At 31.4% G+C, this 17,524-nt stretch overlaps 1 protein-coding gene and 1 long non-coding RNA gene across 2 annotated transcripts in view; both read left to right on the forward strand.

Annotated features, from left to right (window-relative positions):
- LOC132729099 (uncharacterized) overlaps positions 1-17,524 on the forward strand; it is a 290,758-nt gene that overhangs the window by 15,787 nt on the left and 257,447 nt on the right. The window lies entirely within an intron of this gene.
- LOC132729098 (uncharacterized) lies at positions 8,513-10,583 on the forward strand. The gene is made up of 3 exons (XM_060714840.1): positions 8,513-8,700; positions 9,338-9,574; positions 10,363-10,583. The coding sequence occupies exons 1-3, from the start codon at positions 8,695-8,697 to the stop codon at positions 10,546-10,548; spliced, it is 429 nt and encodes a 142-aa protein (XP_060570823.1). The 5' UTR covers positions 8,513-8,694; the 3' UTR covers positions 10,549-10,583.

Consider the following 17,524-nt stretch of genomic DNA (forward strand, 5'->3'; position numbering starts at 1 on the left):
ACAATCGTTTGCTTATCACAACATCATTCTGTTCATTATTACATTATTTTGTCTTGCATTTATAGAAATTGTATCAGGCTTGACGACGGTCGTTCAAGTTATATCTGACTGCATTATGTATGCTATCAATCCGATCTTTTTTCTAAGCGTTGTCCGAACATTGTTCTTCTTTAAGTAAAATATCTCTCATATTGTGTTCCTTTAAAATTCTAGCTATTTGAAATGCAAAAGTAGTTTGTTTTACCTTAAGCATTTATTTATTCTCTTCTTCATTTGCTTCAAATAATTGAATAATTATATCATCTTGCAGTATATCTAATTTATTTGTAGAACAAAAATGGAGATATTGCCTTGACACGCTCGTCCAGAAGAAGGGCTTTTTTCAGAGTTTTCTTTCATGTTCTCAAAAAATATTCATTTGGTTGATCATGTCAAATGTTAATAGTTTTTTTTAATTACATGTAGTATCAAAAAGAAGAAAACGAAGTGACCCTTATGGGCAGCAAAAGTAATAAAAATAAATAAAAAAATATTAATATTACTTTTACTTGAAATGTATAGTATTGTAAGATCATATTCAAGTTTAATAAATAAATAAACTCTTTAACATTGCTGTAACATATTGAGGGTCAGACCTCATCATTATCTTAGTCGAATAAATTTTGTTTGATAAAATAATTTTTAGGAGGAAGTGTTTTAGAAATACATGCAAGATATTTATGTCCTTTACTTTTTGTCAAAGCCTGGACGTGCTGAAGTTTTTAAAATGATGCACACCTAGGACTTTTCTTGAAAGCCGACCTTTCTTTAACTTGTACATTTTTAACTTGAGTGTAGAAAGTATTGTTTTCATGCTGAGATATTTTTTAGATTTCCCTAATACGTTTTATTCTTGTCTTCTTAACTGTTTCTTTTAATTTTCTTGACTCGTCTAAAAAGCATTAAGACAGTATATTTTATTTATATAGTGGCATATTTCTGCCACATTGAAATTACTTAAAATGAACATTAAGTCATGTGGTTAACTGGTTTTGTAAATCTTAAATTTAACTCTTTCTGTGAATTATCTATATTTTGATTTACATAGTCATCTTTACTGGACAAGATATTTAATAGTGCCAACAACTGCCACCGTTTACTTCATAATAACATATGTATGTTAGGTGGTCAACTAGTTACTTGACGCGTTTTACATTGTTATCATACATTTATCTCTTAGTTATGAAGCTAACATTTTACTTAACCCGTTAAATACTTAAATTACTTGACTATTTTAGACAGGTGGTAAGAAATCAACTATTTATTTACATTGGGAGTTCACCACATAATTATCAGGTTAAATAGTTCCCAAGACATTCATTATATTTTCTTTTTGATTATAGTTAATAAAATTAAATTAATGTGTATACAGTCTTGATAAACTCTCCTGAAAATCGCCTTTCATGAAACAATTTTAGCAGATTGTAACCAAAAACTCTTCTTCTGGTCATGCAAGCTGCCAGTTGATATTTACTGTACACCATCAGATATATATTCATGTAGACTACATCTAGGATTAGTCTCGCAAAGCGGCAAATATTTTGTTTTTTAATTTATTAGATTCTAGTTCTAGATGAAAGTAAAAATAGCTCTAGAGAAAAAGATAAATGTCGAAACATTCATGCTAGTCTATAAACCATGATAAACTTTTTTCCAGCGTTTAAATAGGCACCTGATGTGAAAAGAGATTCACGAATGTATTCTACTTTCGTTTTCAAATACCGACTGACCTTCAAAACATTATTGATTCAAATGAAATCAGATTTAAAACATAAACATACAGTAGATTGTTAAAAAACACGAATAAAGAAACTTACCTCTAGCTCTTCTGCAATTTTACGCAAAGAAAATACGTGTAACCTGTCGATAATAATCGTAAACAAAACTTCTAGATTAACATGTGTAGTTTCAAAATGATCTTCCGGTATGACTTTTGACGTCATTTATGACGTTTGCGCATAATGTCATTAACCCCAAATCGCATGACAGTCACAGTCATGCGATTTGGGGTCTTAATGACATTTTTATCGATTTTGAATTTTTAACATCAAATTAAAGCTCATGAAATATGCTTTCCGGCGATATAATTCATATGCAAAAGAGATTATTATTTTTTTCAATATGACTTATTTCACAACGTCATGTTGAAACTTCTTGACGTTGTTGTTGTCGTCGCTAAATTGACGTCAATGTTTCCCATTTATCACGTCATCGTTTCCCGCTTTTCTTGCATTAGGTGTGTTCAAATGATTATACTATTTTTTGGCGAGGGAAAAAACATCAGACATATTAACTTCATTCCTGGAGTCATTGGCTGCTATGTCAACCCACAGGCGCTAGTCATCAACTAACTTAAAGTAAACAGCATCAATGACACATTTGTTGTCAACATAAGTATTTGGTATCGTGTTCCTTTGACGTTTCATAATATCCTCTAAGATATGTCTATAGTAATAGTCACATTCAAAGCGTTCTTGTAGACTAAGCGCCGCAGCAGCAATTGTTGAAAGGACGACTCGTTTCGTTTGAACTTGTTCATATGCCACGCATGTGGACAACATTTTCCCAAGCAAATATACTCTGTATTGCTGCTGATAAGGGATCTGTGAATACCACCATCCTTCAGTCACTGACATTTCTGAAAAATCCAATACTAGATCCTACAGCTTTCGATCTTTTGAGTGTTTTTACTGCTCTTGACAAATTTCATACTGTTGCTTGTCAATGGGTTAAAAGGCCGTGTACAATCTCCTTCTTTGTATAGCCCAGTTGGCCAATTCGCCAATACATTTTTCTGTAGCTGGATAGTTCTTCATCTTTAAGAATGTTTTCTTTCTGTTGCACTCTATTTGTATCTAAAGCTTATAATCAAAATTGCGTTATCCTACTTTTCCCGCTTCAAGACTTTTTTATAGACTCATCATAATTTTCTCAAGACCTTCATTTTAAGCATGTACGGATCATCATCATGTCAACATATTACACCGTTCAACTTTTGTATGCAAAAAGAACATAGCAGGATCCATTCTATAGATCTGACATCAATGTCTCAGCAATTATTCCTGTAGTCTTTCATCGTCCTTGCGTCCTTTCTGTCCATGACATAACTTCCAGAGTACTCCTTTAACCGGTTCACAATCCTTTTTGGGGCTTTATTTACCCACCCCTCTTTATCTCTTGACCTTGTAAAATGCAGACGTAATGTCAGTGGTCTTGACAATCCAGTAAATAGCTGCGAACGTAGTAAACATTTTTATTGTTTATTTTCCGACTGTCGGTTTGCATCGGAACTTCTTCTTCAAAGCCTCGTACGACAAGACGGGCTTTTGTCTGTTCATTCTGTGTAGACCTTCCTAGCCGATCATGTATTTCAGTCACAATCCTTTACCAAGTATGTGCCGGATTGGTTCCCTTTCCGAATTCTACGAGACATTATCTTTAGTATTTCTGCTCTCAAACATTAGATTCACATTTTCAGACAACAGTTCCTAATAAACTTAATCCAGTTCGATACTCATTTTCACTTTACTGATATCTTCCATAACATTTAACCAGTATTTGTTCTTTCCTGTTAACTTTCCTGCCCTTCAAAAAACTTTTTCTTGTGATTTATACTGAATATTATTATTGGGTTTCAGTATGTTTCTAACTTGTGTCTGCCAATCTCTATCCGCCCGACAGTTGGTATCTCTTCTAGCCTTGATTGTTTATTCAAACATTTGGCAGATAGTTCTTAAGAAATCATTTGTTTACCTTTTGTGTTTGTTTTTATGCTGAAATTGGTCAAAAGTGGTTTTTCCCCCAGAAGTCCCTTTTTTGAACTTGAGGTATAGGAAAACATATCTTAAATTGATATTATCATTATATTTATATTGTTATGGATGAATACTATACCTCAATATTTGTCATTAGACTTCTATAAAGTTGTTATAAATCATGCATCATGCACATAGGGTAAAAATGCACTCACCTTTGAGATTATATGATATCATAAGGATAAGGATAATCCAGATAAATCACTTTAAAGTTATTTTTCAGTTTCCCGATTGGCTCTCCTCCCTCATTGAAAGATCATTGTTGATTTATTTATTAGAACACATTTACACACGCGCGTATATTTTTTTGCCTTTGTAGTGCTCTTGGATTGAAATATGTGTCAAATTTGTCGTGATTAAATGCAAAACATTTTTCAATATCTTGTCTACTCAGACAATAATCTGAAAAGTAAATTGCAGGGTGAGTTTTCATATTGTGTACCTAAACGGTAAGGTAATACTTTGCAATCAAATGATTAAGCTTTTAAAGTGTTTGAATCTGTGTGTTTTTTTATTTAGAGCGTTATTCTTTTTCTTTTTTTTTTTCGAACATTTCTTATATAAATTTATTATTTTCTTTAAAATATTCTTTTAAATTCCTTCAAAGGCGCCGCTTGTATGAACATTGCATAGTGTGGTGTTTAATAGATTCAATGTCATTATATCAATATCTCAAAGACTCGATTGAAAAATTGTGTGCTTTTTTTTTTTTTGGTAGCATATATTTTATATAGATCTTTGTTACAGTATTGAAAAATTCTGAAGATCGTGTCTTGTGTTGTTCTTATAATGTTCTTGAATATGTTTATATACACATATCTTTATTTGCTTAGTTAGTCTCCTACGAATCGTGGGCAGTATATTCTATGTTAACATTAAAAGTATATATGTCTTTTCACTTATTATAAAATTAATGAAGCTTTAATGACTTTTCAGTGTGTCTTTATATATTTTGGATAGTCTGTTGACATAAGATTGTGCAATTCTGAATCAGAAATGTCAAAAAGATGTATTTTTTTCTTGAATCAGTCATTTTATTCAATTTCCACGATGTTATCCCTTTTTTCTTCTTTGGTTTATATTCCAAAGATATCAAAGATTTTTTTTTTTTTTTTTTTTTTTTTCGTTATTCTAAAAATATGAAGCAGTAACACTTATAGATAAAGATTTATTTTGGTAAATCAGAAACTTTGATAGAAACTTTGCCAGGAAATGTAAGTTTTTTATGTCGACAATTTTCAAAGAATCAATGAAAGGTTCTAACTTCTACTGTTAACGTTGTAAATTCTTCAAATAACAACACACTGTATTTTTCATCTAAAGTATTACAAAGCTGATGTAGAATAATCAGCTTCGGAGAGATGTGGTTCTCCAGTTTTAAAACGGCTGACCGAAACCATGCATAATTAAAATAAAACAAAGATTCATATCAAAATAAAGAGAGATTAGCACACGGCAGACTTAGCTCAGAAGGTTATAATTAGCCCGCTCAATGAATAGTTGCCTCAACAGTTCTTACATTAATTCAGGGTCGATTATCATTTCCTGTCTTAGACCTTTGTTAATGTCTTTAATACACCTTATGACATAGCTATTACTTTTAAATCAATCATAAATTTTGATTCGAAAATCAGGGGTTTAAGTAAGTTAGAACATATCTGATTTCCATTAATGATACAGTAGACGAAGGTTCTTTTGTCTCTTTAGATCTATCAACTGCTGTGTCTGTCTTAAACGTCTCTGTCCTCAAAATGCCTCAGTAAGTACTTTGCTATCTGTTTTACTTACTATTTTATGTACTTGATGAACATATAAGCAACGTTCGTAAGAGTAATAGGATGCTTGAATAACACATATTATTAAGTAATCGTCCTTGTATCTATTACAAAAAAGTTAATGAAACTATCATGTGATCATGGGTCAGGTGACAATTATGCATCGCAAGCAATTTAAATGCTTTTAATTAAACGCTTGTCAGCTTTATTGCCCAAGTTAAACATAAAAACGACTAACAGCATCGTATTATGTAAATTGTCATTTCATCACATTAATCAAAATTATAAAAAGCCCCCGAGTGCAAATCACATAACTCATTAGACGCATGGATTAAACAAAACCGGTTTACTTTATTTGATGCAACAATCATAAGCGCATAAGCAGGCTTAGCGTATTAATAAAATTAACAAGGTGTTTAATTTTTGAACTGCGTTTGTTTGTTGGAGTTTAAGGGCACAATAACACATTACTGGCTATACCCCGCCAAACACTATTATTGTAAACATTAGATTATTAAACTTAAGAAGAGTCACCGCCGGACGGCTGCAACGCTCGACCTTTTTACTTTTTCTTAAAGCAAACAAATAAACGGTTTCAACAATTTTTTTTTTTTAAATAAAAGAGAAAAAGTTTGTACCTCTCTGGCGTGGGTTCGATCCCCGGGAGATGCTTTGGTAGTTTAGCGCGGAGGAAGGTAGTCTAGTACTGGTGTAACTCTCAAGGAACGATGGTTAGGAAACTACCCGCCTATATGACTGAAATACTGTTGGGAAAAGGCGTAAAATGAAACAAACAAACAAAGTCTTACATATTTCTAATAATGTGAGTAAAGTTTTAATACAAATGAATAGCAGATAAAATTACGCATTTAATAGAATGAGATATCATTTTTATTTTTTTATTATTTTTTTTTTTAATAAAATGTATGCTGTTAATATGATAACAAAAAATAAAAACCATGTGTGCAAATCACAGAAATCATTAGACAAATGGCTTATACAAAACCTGTTTACGTAATTCCATGCATCAACCATTGACGCAGTAGCATAGTTCGCCTATCAATAAAATGTACAATGTGACCTAAAATAGTTTGTGTTTTAATATAAATTTAATTTATTTAAAGATAACAAATTATAGTCAGTTACAGAAAAAAGCAAGAGAATTTCATTTATTTTACAAGGGCATTCAGTGTCAATTTACAGTCAAGTCATTATTATTCAATATGTTTGTTTGGCGGCAGTCTTGTTTTGTCCAACTTTTAAACAAATCTGGACATTATAACATATTTTTGTCAATAAACTAAAGTTCCATAATTTTACATTGACGGTCAAGGAAATTAAAATCTTAAGGTCAAGGTCAGTTCAGCCGTTTTGAAATTCGTTCTCAAAATGATGTTGTGTCAAAGATTAAACATAATCCATTTATTCATTAGCAAGTTACAGTCGATTTTAGGAAAATTCACGATAATTTAAAATTTTAACCCATAAAAAGTCAGGTCAATGTGGTTTTCATATACATGAAATCTTATCCTAAAAAGAATTTTTTTCAAATTTAAAAAAATTTTTAAATAATTAAAGGCAAGGTCACCTTAATTAAAGGTTTGGGTCTTGGAAACCTAATGTATATCAAAATGTTTAAAGTTTAAAAGACAATATTCGTAAGTATATAGTAAAAAACATAATAGAAAAATATCAGCCAAATTTAGACATAAGACCTTGAAGGTCAAATTTATTAAGGAATGAAGGTCGAAGTTAGTATTGTCTACATAAAGGTCTTGTCCAAAGGATATGAAGACAGGACACCACAAACTAAAAAAGCTATTATCAACGTACTGTACAAGTTTGCGGATGGCATCGGCCAAGGCAACGGCAACGCCGAAGTGACTTATACAATACTTCTAAATTTTATTTAAAAAAAGTCGAGCTAAAAAGGGTAAGTAGGGTAAGTACAAAGTTGTAATATGATATATTAAATCTTAGAATACAGATCTACGTATTTATTTTAAATAACCATTAATGTTTTCAAAGGAACTGATACAAAAGATTCAAAACGTTCTGACCGTTATCTTACCCTGTAATGTCTATCACGAATCTGTGCAAGATCATTGTAATCAAGGAGGAAATGTTTGACAGTAAGAAAATCATTGCATCCTGTCTAATAATTCCTGCTTAAATATGATTCGTGATAAATATTACCGGACTAATTCTAAATTACAGTACAAACGTTTTTACAGAAAAAATGGATCAAGAGAACAATACATTTGATCGGCAGTATTTTTACATTTCATAAATAGCATGAATAAAATTACATGCCAAATTAATCGCGATTAATTGTCCCTCAAAAAATTTATATATCATACACTTTTAAATTAATAGTCCTGTATTCTAAAAGTTTTGTGTTGAGCTGGTAACGTCCTTGCTATGACATGTAGTAATACATTATGTATGCTCTAATGATCGCTGATGTGATAAAACATGTCACTGTATTAAATATGTAAGCACCATCGTAACCATGTGGTAAACAGTAGTTTTGAATAAAAGTTTATATATCATATTTCATTGCATTAAGTTTGTGATGTTAAATTTGTTTTTTTAATGGCTTACTATTTTTCATTGTATCATCACAATTGTAACGTTCACTAATTTTCTAACAAATGACAGTTAACATGACATTGAAAATTTAACTAACATCATTATCATAATCTTTGCTTTTGTCTCAAATAATGAAAACGTAAATCGAGATAAATAATTATACGATATGCTCTTTGTGATCCACCATGTCGGATTATATACCGAATTATGAAAATCATTCGATATTTTATGGAAAAACTAAAGGATTTAAAATTCAGTCACCATGTGAAAACCAGTCTAGAAATAAATATTATAACAATTTCAACGAATTTCCTGAACAGGTCAAGGAAAATAATGAACAAAATGAGTGCAACAACCAATTGTGTCCGAGGAAAAGTATTACTGAATGTTTAGACGTTTCAAGAATAAGGGAACTTGAGCAACTTTCGGCAACCCTGATACAATTTCTAAATGAAGCAAGAAATAATTGTGATATGGAGGTAAGTTTATTGAATTGAATTCAAAAAAGTGTCATCAAGAATAAAAAATACATACACTCATGTTCAATTAGCCCTTATTTGTTATTTTGTAAATTCATACACATTTTAGTATTGCTTTATAAATAGTTTTTGTACTAATAGACAGTGAGTAAGGTTAATGAATCTTATGAAAAAATCCCTTGTTATATAATTACGGCCATAATGGTTTTCCATTTTGGATAGATTATCGTTTACGTCAATAATAATAATAATTAAATACCAATTTAACATTTTGCAATGCAAGCATGGAAGAATGGTAAGAAAGTAGCATCATAACGATCGATAATACAGAGCAACGTTCATAGAACGCAGTCCTGATAAAATCCAGTCTCAAAAGATTACTGCAAACGCACATAGTGGCACTGAATAAAAAGTCGGAAAATACACAGAAGAGTGAAGTTCCAGTCAAAAAATAACATTACTTTAATTGTTTGTCATTGCACATAGTTCATACTCATACTCGTGATATTCAACATTCAGCGGTTAAAGTGGTGGAAACACCAATTCGCCCAATTAATGGTCGACAACATATACTTATTTCTTCACCTCTGTTATATAGTTTTTTGTATGTTATCATTATGATTACTTTAAATCTTAGGGAAGATATTCGTGTTGCGATACAAACAAACTGAAATCGTGGCATGGGCGTACAGTACAGGTTGAGCATGATCGATCACGTTTTCAGATAACCAATGAAACACTGTGTCCTGAAACAGGAAGAAACAAAGATCACAGCATTGCAGCTGATCGCAAAAATGCAAAACAAATTCCGGATAACATGGACTATATAAATAACGTTCGTAAACGAAAGGCTCAAACTCCATTGATGTCCGAGGTAAGACATCCATCAGATATAACAAATTCAGATTTGTTTATAACAATACAAGAATATCTCGTTATGATAACACTTGGTTTGAGATAAACATTATATTACACTTGAGGTTGTGTTTTTTTTCTGGAATGGTTTTACGTATCATAAACACACTTAGATCATATGATAGTATATGTAATTTAGCGACTTTTATGCTTTAATTGTGGGAAAAACCTCAGGTGCCCTATGGGTTTTTTCCTTAATCCCTCTGCTACAGACGCCCTTAACACTTTTGACTATAGCGCGTGGTTCCTGCTTTTTAAAGTTGCCTTTTGACACCTTATCGGTGATATGCAAGCTTCATAACCTCTGACCAAATTTAAAAAAATCATTTTGTTTACTTACTTAATACGTATTAACTTGAGTTTGCTTTGACCTATTGACATGGAACTTGCTGTTAGGGTAACCTATGTAAAGATACATTTGGGATTTCTACTTAATTTCTGGGAACAAGTTCATGGTCACTTGCTCACAAGAGAATTTTAAATTTCTTCTAAATAACTTCTGTATACTTTGACCTATTGATACGTAACCTTAAATGTGTGTAGCTTACACGAAGATGTAGACCGGCATTGCTTTTCAGGTATCTGGTATATTTTTCTTGTGAACTATTTTAACCGACATTCTGCGTTGGTACAAAGAACAGCATCAATTTTCTTAACTGCCATATTTAATTCCTAAGGCCTGCCATATCAATACTTCGTTGTTAAAAATCTGGTTTTTATAGCTTTACGGCGCTTGCTTTTTTCCAGATGTTTGTCAAAGGATCTAAGTTCAAGAGGGATTTAGTTTCAAATTTATCGACACCGAACAATGCTGCTGCAAAAGTAGTTGACGAATTGGTTTTAAGCCAAACAATTAAGGCGACGGCAAGCAATTTACAAAAGAAACCAGAAGTATCTTCAGAAGAAGTATCCGATCACGGTACTTCTTTTTAGTTATTTCTTTGGCAGTAGTACCATGTTTAAGTGGAATACAGATATTTGCTTATGTATCATTCAAAACATTTTAGATACTTTTTTATGGAACGCCGTGACTGTCTTATGTAATCAATGTTTGTTCTTATCTTGTGAAACGATGATATTATTATGTCGTTTGAGCATGTTAACATGTGCAATTTACATCATGTCTTGTCAAAGGAACATGTTAACATGTACAAACAGCATGTTAACTTGTCAAATTATTATGATGACATGTGCAGACAGCATGCTAACTTGACAAAGTATCGTGATGACTTGTGCAAATGACATGGTAACTTGACAAAGTATAATGATGACATGTGCAAAAGACATGGTCAAACTTTGTCAAAGTATAATGATGACTTGTGGCAAATGACATGGTAACTTGTCAAAATGTTATGATGACTTGTGCAAACGACATGTTAACTTTCGAATTATTGTGATGACATGTGCAAACAGCAATGTAAACTTGTCAAAGTGTCATGATGACTTGTGCAAACGCCATGTTAACTTGTCAAAGTATAATGATGACTTGTGCAAACGACATGTTAACTTGTCGAATTATCGTGATGACATGTGCAAATAACAATGATGACTTGTGAAAACAACATGTGAACTTGTCAAAGAATCGTGATGACTTGTGCAAATGACATGTTATCTTGTATCATGCTGACATGTCAAAACGTACTGTTAACTTGTCAAAGTATTATTATAACTTGTGCAAATGCCATGCTAACATGTCAAAATTCCATGATGACATGTGTAGACAGCATGTTAACTTGTCGAATTATCGTTATGACATGTACATACAGCAAGTTAACTTGTCCAAGTGTTATGATGACTTGTGCAAACGACATGTTAACTTGTCCAAGTATAATGATGACATGTGCAAATGCCATGCTGACTTTTTAAAATTTCATGATGACATGTGCAAACAGTATGTTAACTTGTCAAATCATCGTGATAACATGTGCAAACAACATGCTAATATGTCCAAGTATCATGGTGACTTGTGAAAGCGATATGTTAACTTGTCAAAATTTCATGATGACGTGTGCAAACAGCATGTTAACTTGTCAAGGTATCGTGATGACATGTGCAAACAGCCTGTTAACTTGTCAAATTATCATGATGACTTGTGCAAATGCTATGTTAACTTGTCAAAATATCATTATGATTTGTGCAAACAACATGTTAATTTGTCAAAAAATCGTGATGACATGTGCAAAACACATGTTAACTTGTTAAGGTATTATGAGCAAGTCATCACGATAATTCGACAAGTTAACATGCTGTTGCACATGTCATCATGAAATTTTGACAAGTTAACATGTCGTTTGCACAAGTCATCATGATATTTTGACAAGTTAACATGTCGTTTGCACAAGTCATCATGACACTTTGACAAGTTAGCATGTTGTCTGCACATGTCATAATGAGTATTCGACAAGTTAACATGCTGTTTGAACAAGTCAGCATTGTCTTTAGACAAAATATGATGTAAATTGCACATGTTAATATGCTTAAATGACAAAATAATATCATAATTTCAGAAGATAGCAAAAACATTGATAGCATAAGACAGTCACGGCGTTCCATACTTTTGTTCGAATGCCATTATGATTTGGTTTATATATAATACGTGAACAGTATACTTCTCTTTTTATTTAAGATATACTATGCTCAAATTTGATATTGAAAATATTAATAGTTGCTACACAGTCTCTTTGTAAATATAAAATAACTCTATGTTTTGACTTCGCACAAAATAGATATGTTCTGTCTAAAGCAGCATGCCTTCAGATTAATGCTTATTTTCATGAAAATTTTGAAAATGTATTATAAAGTATAATATTGTGCAGTAACCAAAAGGAAGCAACTTAAACATTATCAATGGCACATATAACCAATGTTTATTACAAAAGTGGTCAAAATATGCAACAATTGCCCTTACTGCGTTAGTAACGCAATAGAAATGTAGTTATAAATAATGACAAATTAGCAGTTAGTCACTCATAATATGCAAAATTACAAACAGGTTTTGAGCAGCAGTAGACAGACGGGTAAGTTGGGAAGTATACACCCCGTTTAAAAACTAGAAATTCGCTATTTCGGAAATTGTTACCAATACATATGGGATACCCCTTTATATTTTTATGAGGTGATTAAATTAACGAAGAACAATGAGTTGGCGAGCAAGTCTCTTGGTTTCAGGTCGCGCAAGCGATTCAAATAAGGCAAATACATGCTCACAGACAGAAAGGGCGACGGATAATTTTTAGCGGCAAATTGTTGGGACGTTTGTAACGTCAATTGCAAAAGATCTACAGAAGTCCAGACATTATGAAAGTTTTGCGAGATGTCCGACATGTTTAATTTCTGCATTGGGTCTATGCATTCAATTCTGACAAAACAATTTAATTTAATTAAAATAATATTTTATTTCATTCATCAGGATATATATGCATATTTACAATAAATAATTGTAGTTATTTTTTGTATTACGTGTATTTACCCTGGTCCGTTTGATAATTAATGCTAGCCGGTGTTCAGTAGATTTACCGCATAAAATAATTGTCAGTTGTTAAAATATTTTTCTTTATCATTGATAATCATATTGTTTAAAGATCGGACGAGGGCGGTTTCAAATTGAAACTATAAATTAACAATGGAATTAACTTAATAAGTGTCCGAAAATCCCGATAAAGAGTGGAAAGTATGCGACACTCGGACCTTTATACGGAGAATGAAGCGAAAAGATGACCACTTTATATCTTGGGTCATCATCACAAACAGAAAAATGGTTTTGGTATATGATCCGCAGATATTGAACACTAAAAAGAGTATTTTCAGAAACAATGACGCTGGTAAAATGTTTCATTTATACTGCGACGTCACGAACGTCATTTTGTTTCATCATCAGCGTGCGCCAGATTGTGCACCACTTGTGATTTGTAACTGTCACAGAATTGTTATTTGTAAACATATTGGATTGATTTTTTCACTGTTCATTTAAGACATATTTTCATATATGTCTCTTGTAAAATCATATACGCAAGTTAAAAGATGTTAACAATAGAGCCGCAGTCCACGAACTTTATGAACAGCCCTCGTATATCTTTAAAGTTCATGCGGTGAGTAGAATGTGTACAAACTAGAAAAATGATTACATTCTTAGACGTTTTTGTAAATATTACATATTTTCATAGTGAAATCTTTTAACAGGTACAAAGAGAGTCTTGCATTTTAAAGATGACGGATTATCAAAGCTTGGAAATTTGTTGCCTGAATGTCCTAAAAGGTATATTAATCATTGCATTTTCAGAAAAAGACAAAACATAAATAATTCAATTCTTACTTCTCAAAAAGCTTGTTTTTAAGTATCCTGTTATATATTCAAAAAGGTAACTCATTGGTATTTTGTATGAAAGTCAAAATGCTACTTTGTTTTCATTTCGCCTCTGTTTTGAAAACTTATTTCACGTTCAGAGCTACTTTCTTCATGTTATACACATAAACATCTAACAAGCTCTCCTAAAACCAGCGTCTATACGTTATAAAACTCACGTTTGCCCTTTCTTTTTAAATTAAAATAATTCGCTTGTGTTGCATAATGTGCTTTTAACGAAATGGCAAGCACAAAAGTGCGATTTAAAATTCTACACATCAAGTACATACATAATAACCACATAAATCAATTTACAAAAAACTGTAATTTCGCATCGTTTTATAGAACCATTTTGATATAGTTTTAAAGATCCTGTAACAGAATTTGTTCATAGTTTTATTTCATAAATATTATGCTCCAATTAAGATTTGCCAATATTGTAAGCTCAAATAACCATTATTCATAAAGATATTACCCAATTTAACATTTCATGTATATAAAGGGAGGAAATTAGAAATGTATTTTCCATAAATTCTAGGTCAAATTTTCCAATAAGAAATGAATGCATGTAATTTATTGATTGAATATAATGTGCACAAATATTTGCAGTACACCTTTTACATATATAATTTTTGCAAGTGTGGTATACACACAGTAACAATATCCATCACAAAACATACATGATCTTTAAGTGTATTTAAATAAACAGTTTTAAATAATATACTATAAAAAAGGCAACACTTTACAAGAAAGTCTGAAAAATTCCCATAACATACCTATTGCAATAACTGTTTTCTATGAGATGCAAGTTAACACTTAGTGTCAAGAAATAGTTTCTTAAATTAAAGGTCGAATAAAGATGGTGCTAATCTTCAACTATTGCAAGACAAAATGGATGACACTGATCGCAATATTAACTTGTTTTTGGAAAGGATTCGGGTATGTTTTTATCACATCAACAGCATTTTAGTCAATAATTTCAAAGGTTAGATTTCATAGTTCAAATATCTTAACATCGCTTATCTTATATGATTGTCAGTACAATTAAATGTTTATCATTAAAATGTCAAAGATATATACATATGTATCCTTAGAAACATGTTATCATGATCGTGCTTTATAAATAAATTTTACACGCGTGGTAAAGGTGTCCAACTGTAAAAGTTACTCGCAACATAACAAAGTTACTATCCAGTTAAAATTTGAACGGTTTAAATTCATTATACTTTGCATAGTAACAACTAGTTATTTGTTCTCCTATAACAGTACTAGTGTTACAGTTGTTAAGATTTAAATCTAAAGTTTTGTAGTTTTGTTTACACAGTCTAACACAAAAAATGCATGCCTATAGAAAAGGGTGTCGCAGGGTATTTATAAAATATTTCTGAACTGGGGGGGGGGGTAGGGGGCACAGAAACAAACTCTCGGCGTAGGTTCGATGTTTAATTAATTAATCCAAGTAAAATGGTCTAACAAGGTTATAAATAATTATACATGTTACAAATACAATACAGTGAACACAATCGACGCGGAATAAGAAAATACAAAAAAATACGTACATAGGGCCTGAAATAAAATTTAATTTGTTTCCCCTTCCCTACGTACCAAAGAAATTTGCCCCTACCCAAAGATTTTTTTAGGTCTTTAGGGGATGAATATATTTGTGTCTTTCAGAGTACAATAGGCACAATCTAATCTGGTATTTTGGACAGCTAGCATCGTTAATAAATTGTTGTATATGTTAGTTGTGAATATGATAATGCATGTACATATACTATTGCACTTAATAAATTAATTTTAATAGTTTATTATACATATATGCAGATTATCTTTTATTATGCACAAACAAAAAATATAATTTTCCTACCTACCTACCCAACCCTAATGTTAATGGGTCGGGAAGGAGGAACAAACATATATTTATTTTTGGCCTAAGATAAAAAATAAATATCTCAGTTTTAATGATTTATTTCTTACCACAGCGGCTGTTGAAGATATTAACTGATATAATTATTTCAATATAAATTGAAAGAAAGTAATAGTCCAAGAAATCCGTGCATAATATAGGGTGAATTGTGCACCTCTTGTGAAAAGCATGAAACTTGGCATGATGGCAGGAAATAGTATTTCAATTCATTTTAGCCTGGGATCCACTTTTTAAAAATCAAATATGACCGCCAAAATCCAAGATGGCCGCCATATATTAAAATTTTTCAGAATATTTTGGGTATTTCAGCTGTAGTCATACCTAGAGTAGTATAAAAGCATCAGTTGCATTATATTACAGGTTAATTTATATTCAAGCCTCTGATCCAGGTTGTGCATATCCAAAATGGCCGCCAAAATCCAAGATGGCCGCCATTTATTATTTATTAAGAAGTTAAACCATCTCATAATTTCATTATCTGCCTCGAATAAAAATTGCTTTGCTAATTTTAGGTAATTTCAATGGCAAGTAACTTGCAATCAAACGTAGTAGTGGCATATTCTAATGATATAATATGTAGCTGACCTCCTATTGTGTCATTGTGCAAGTGCTAAAGGAATGGTATAGAAACTTTTGTATTTTTTTACCAACAGCTTTGTAATTTTCCCTAAAAGGAAAACACTTCATAATAATAATTTTAGAGAATTCTAGACTGTGCAATATGTATTTTGATAAGAATAAAAAGTTAAACGTAACCCAAGAATACTTGAAGTAGTTTATTTTCAGAGTCAAAAGTGACCAGTTCTTAAAAAAAATTGTGGATACTAGGCTAGTAAATTGCTGAAAATGTTAGAAATAATGATATTTCATCAGTTGTACATCAGGTTGTTTTTATTCTAACTAAAGCAAGGTAATGTTTAAAGTGTTATCAACTAATACTAATCAGTATAGACAAGAAAATTTTAGTCAATTATTTATAATTAACCCCTACATGTATGATGTACCGAATGTCTGTCAAGTTCAGGTCAATTGTTCAATGTTATTGTGATTCTAGAAGGACTAATTTAAAATAGAAAAAAAATAAAAATAAAATAAAAAGCTGAACAAATGACAACCTCATGAATTAAGCTAAATGCGGCATGATTTCACTAGTTCTTGTGAACAGTCCTTTTATGACAGTTGTTGAAACCAAACAGAAATAATTTCATCTAAGTAAACAATCTATAATTTGTTAAAGTTTTTTTCATTGTTTTTGAAAATTAATACAAAAAGAAACTAGGATTAGAAATCAACTATTTTACTGTAATATAATATTCACATGAGTGACCATGCATAATCACATGATTTACAATAAATAGTTTTGGGAGACATATGTTTTTGTGACAAAAACCCATTTAGTTATGAACTGTTAAAAATCCAACAATTAAACAAGAGGTGCACAATTTACCCTATTTAACATCTACAGAAACGCGAGGACGCATTCTGATATCTAAGTAACATTGTTTTTGAAATACAAAAAAAAACTGAGGTTATAAATCAACAATAATACTGTAATATCAGAAAAGACATATGCCTATGTAAGGCTTAATCAGGCCATTTCAACTACTTTAAAATATAAAAGGGAGAAATTAACAAGAAAT

The sequence above is a fragment of the Ruditapes philippinarum genome, unplaced genomic scaffold (assembly GCF_026571515.1).
Source record: "Ruditapes philippinarum isolate M1 unplaced genomic scaffold, ASM2657151v2 ctg658_1_1_1_1, whole genome shotgun sequence".
Taxonomy (NCBI): domain Eukaryota; kingdom Metazoa; phylum Mollusca; class Bivalvia; order Venerida; family Veneridae; genus Ruditapes; species Ruditapes philippinarum.

Coding starts and splice junctions, on each gene's coding strand:
- LOC132729098 (XM_060714840.1), top strand. Junction 9,575..10,362: donor AAACTCCATTGATGTCCGAG/GTAAGACATCCA, acceptor GCTTTTTTCCAG/ATGTTTGTCAAAGGATCTAA.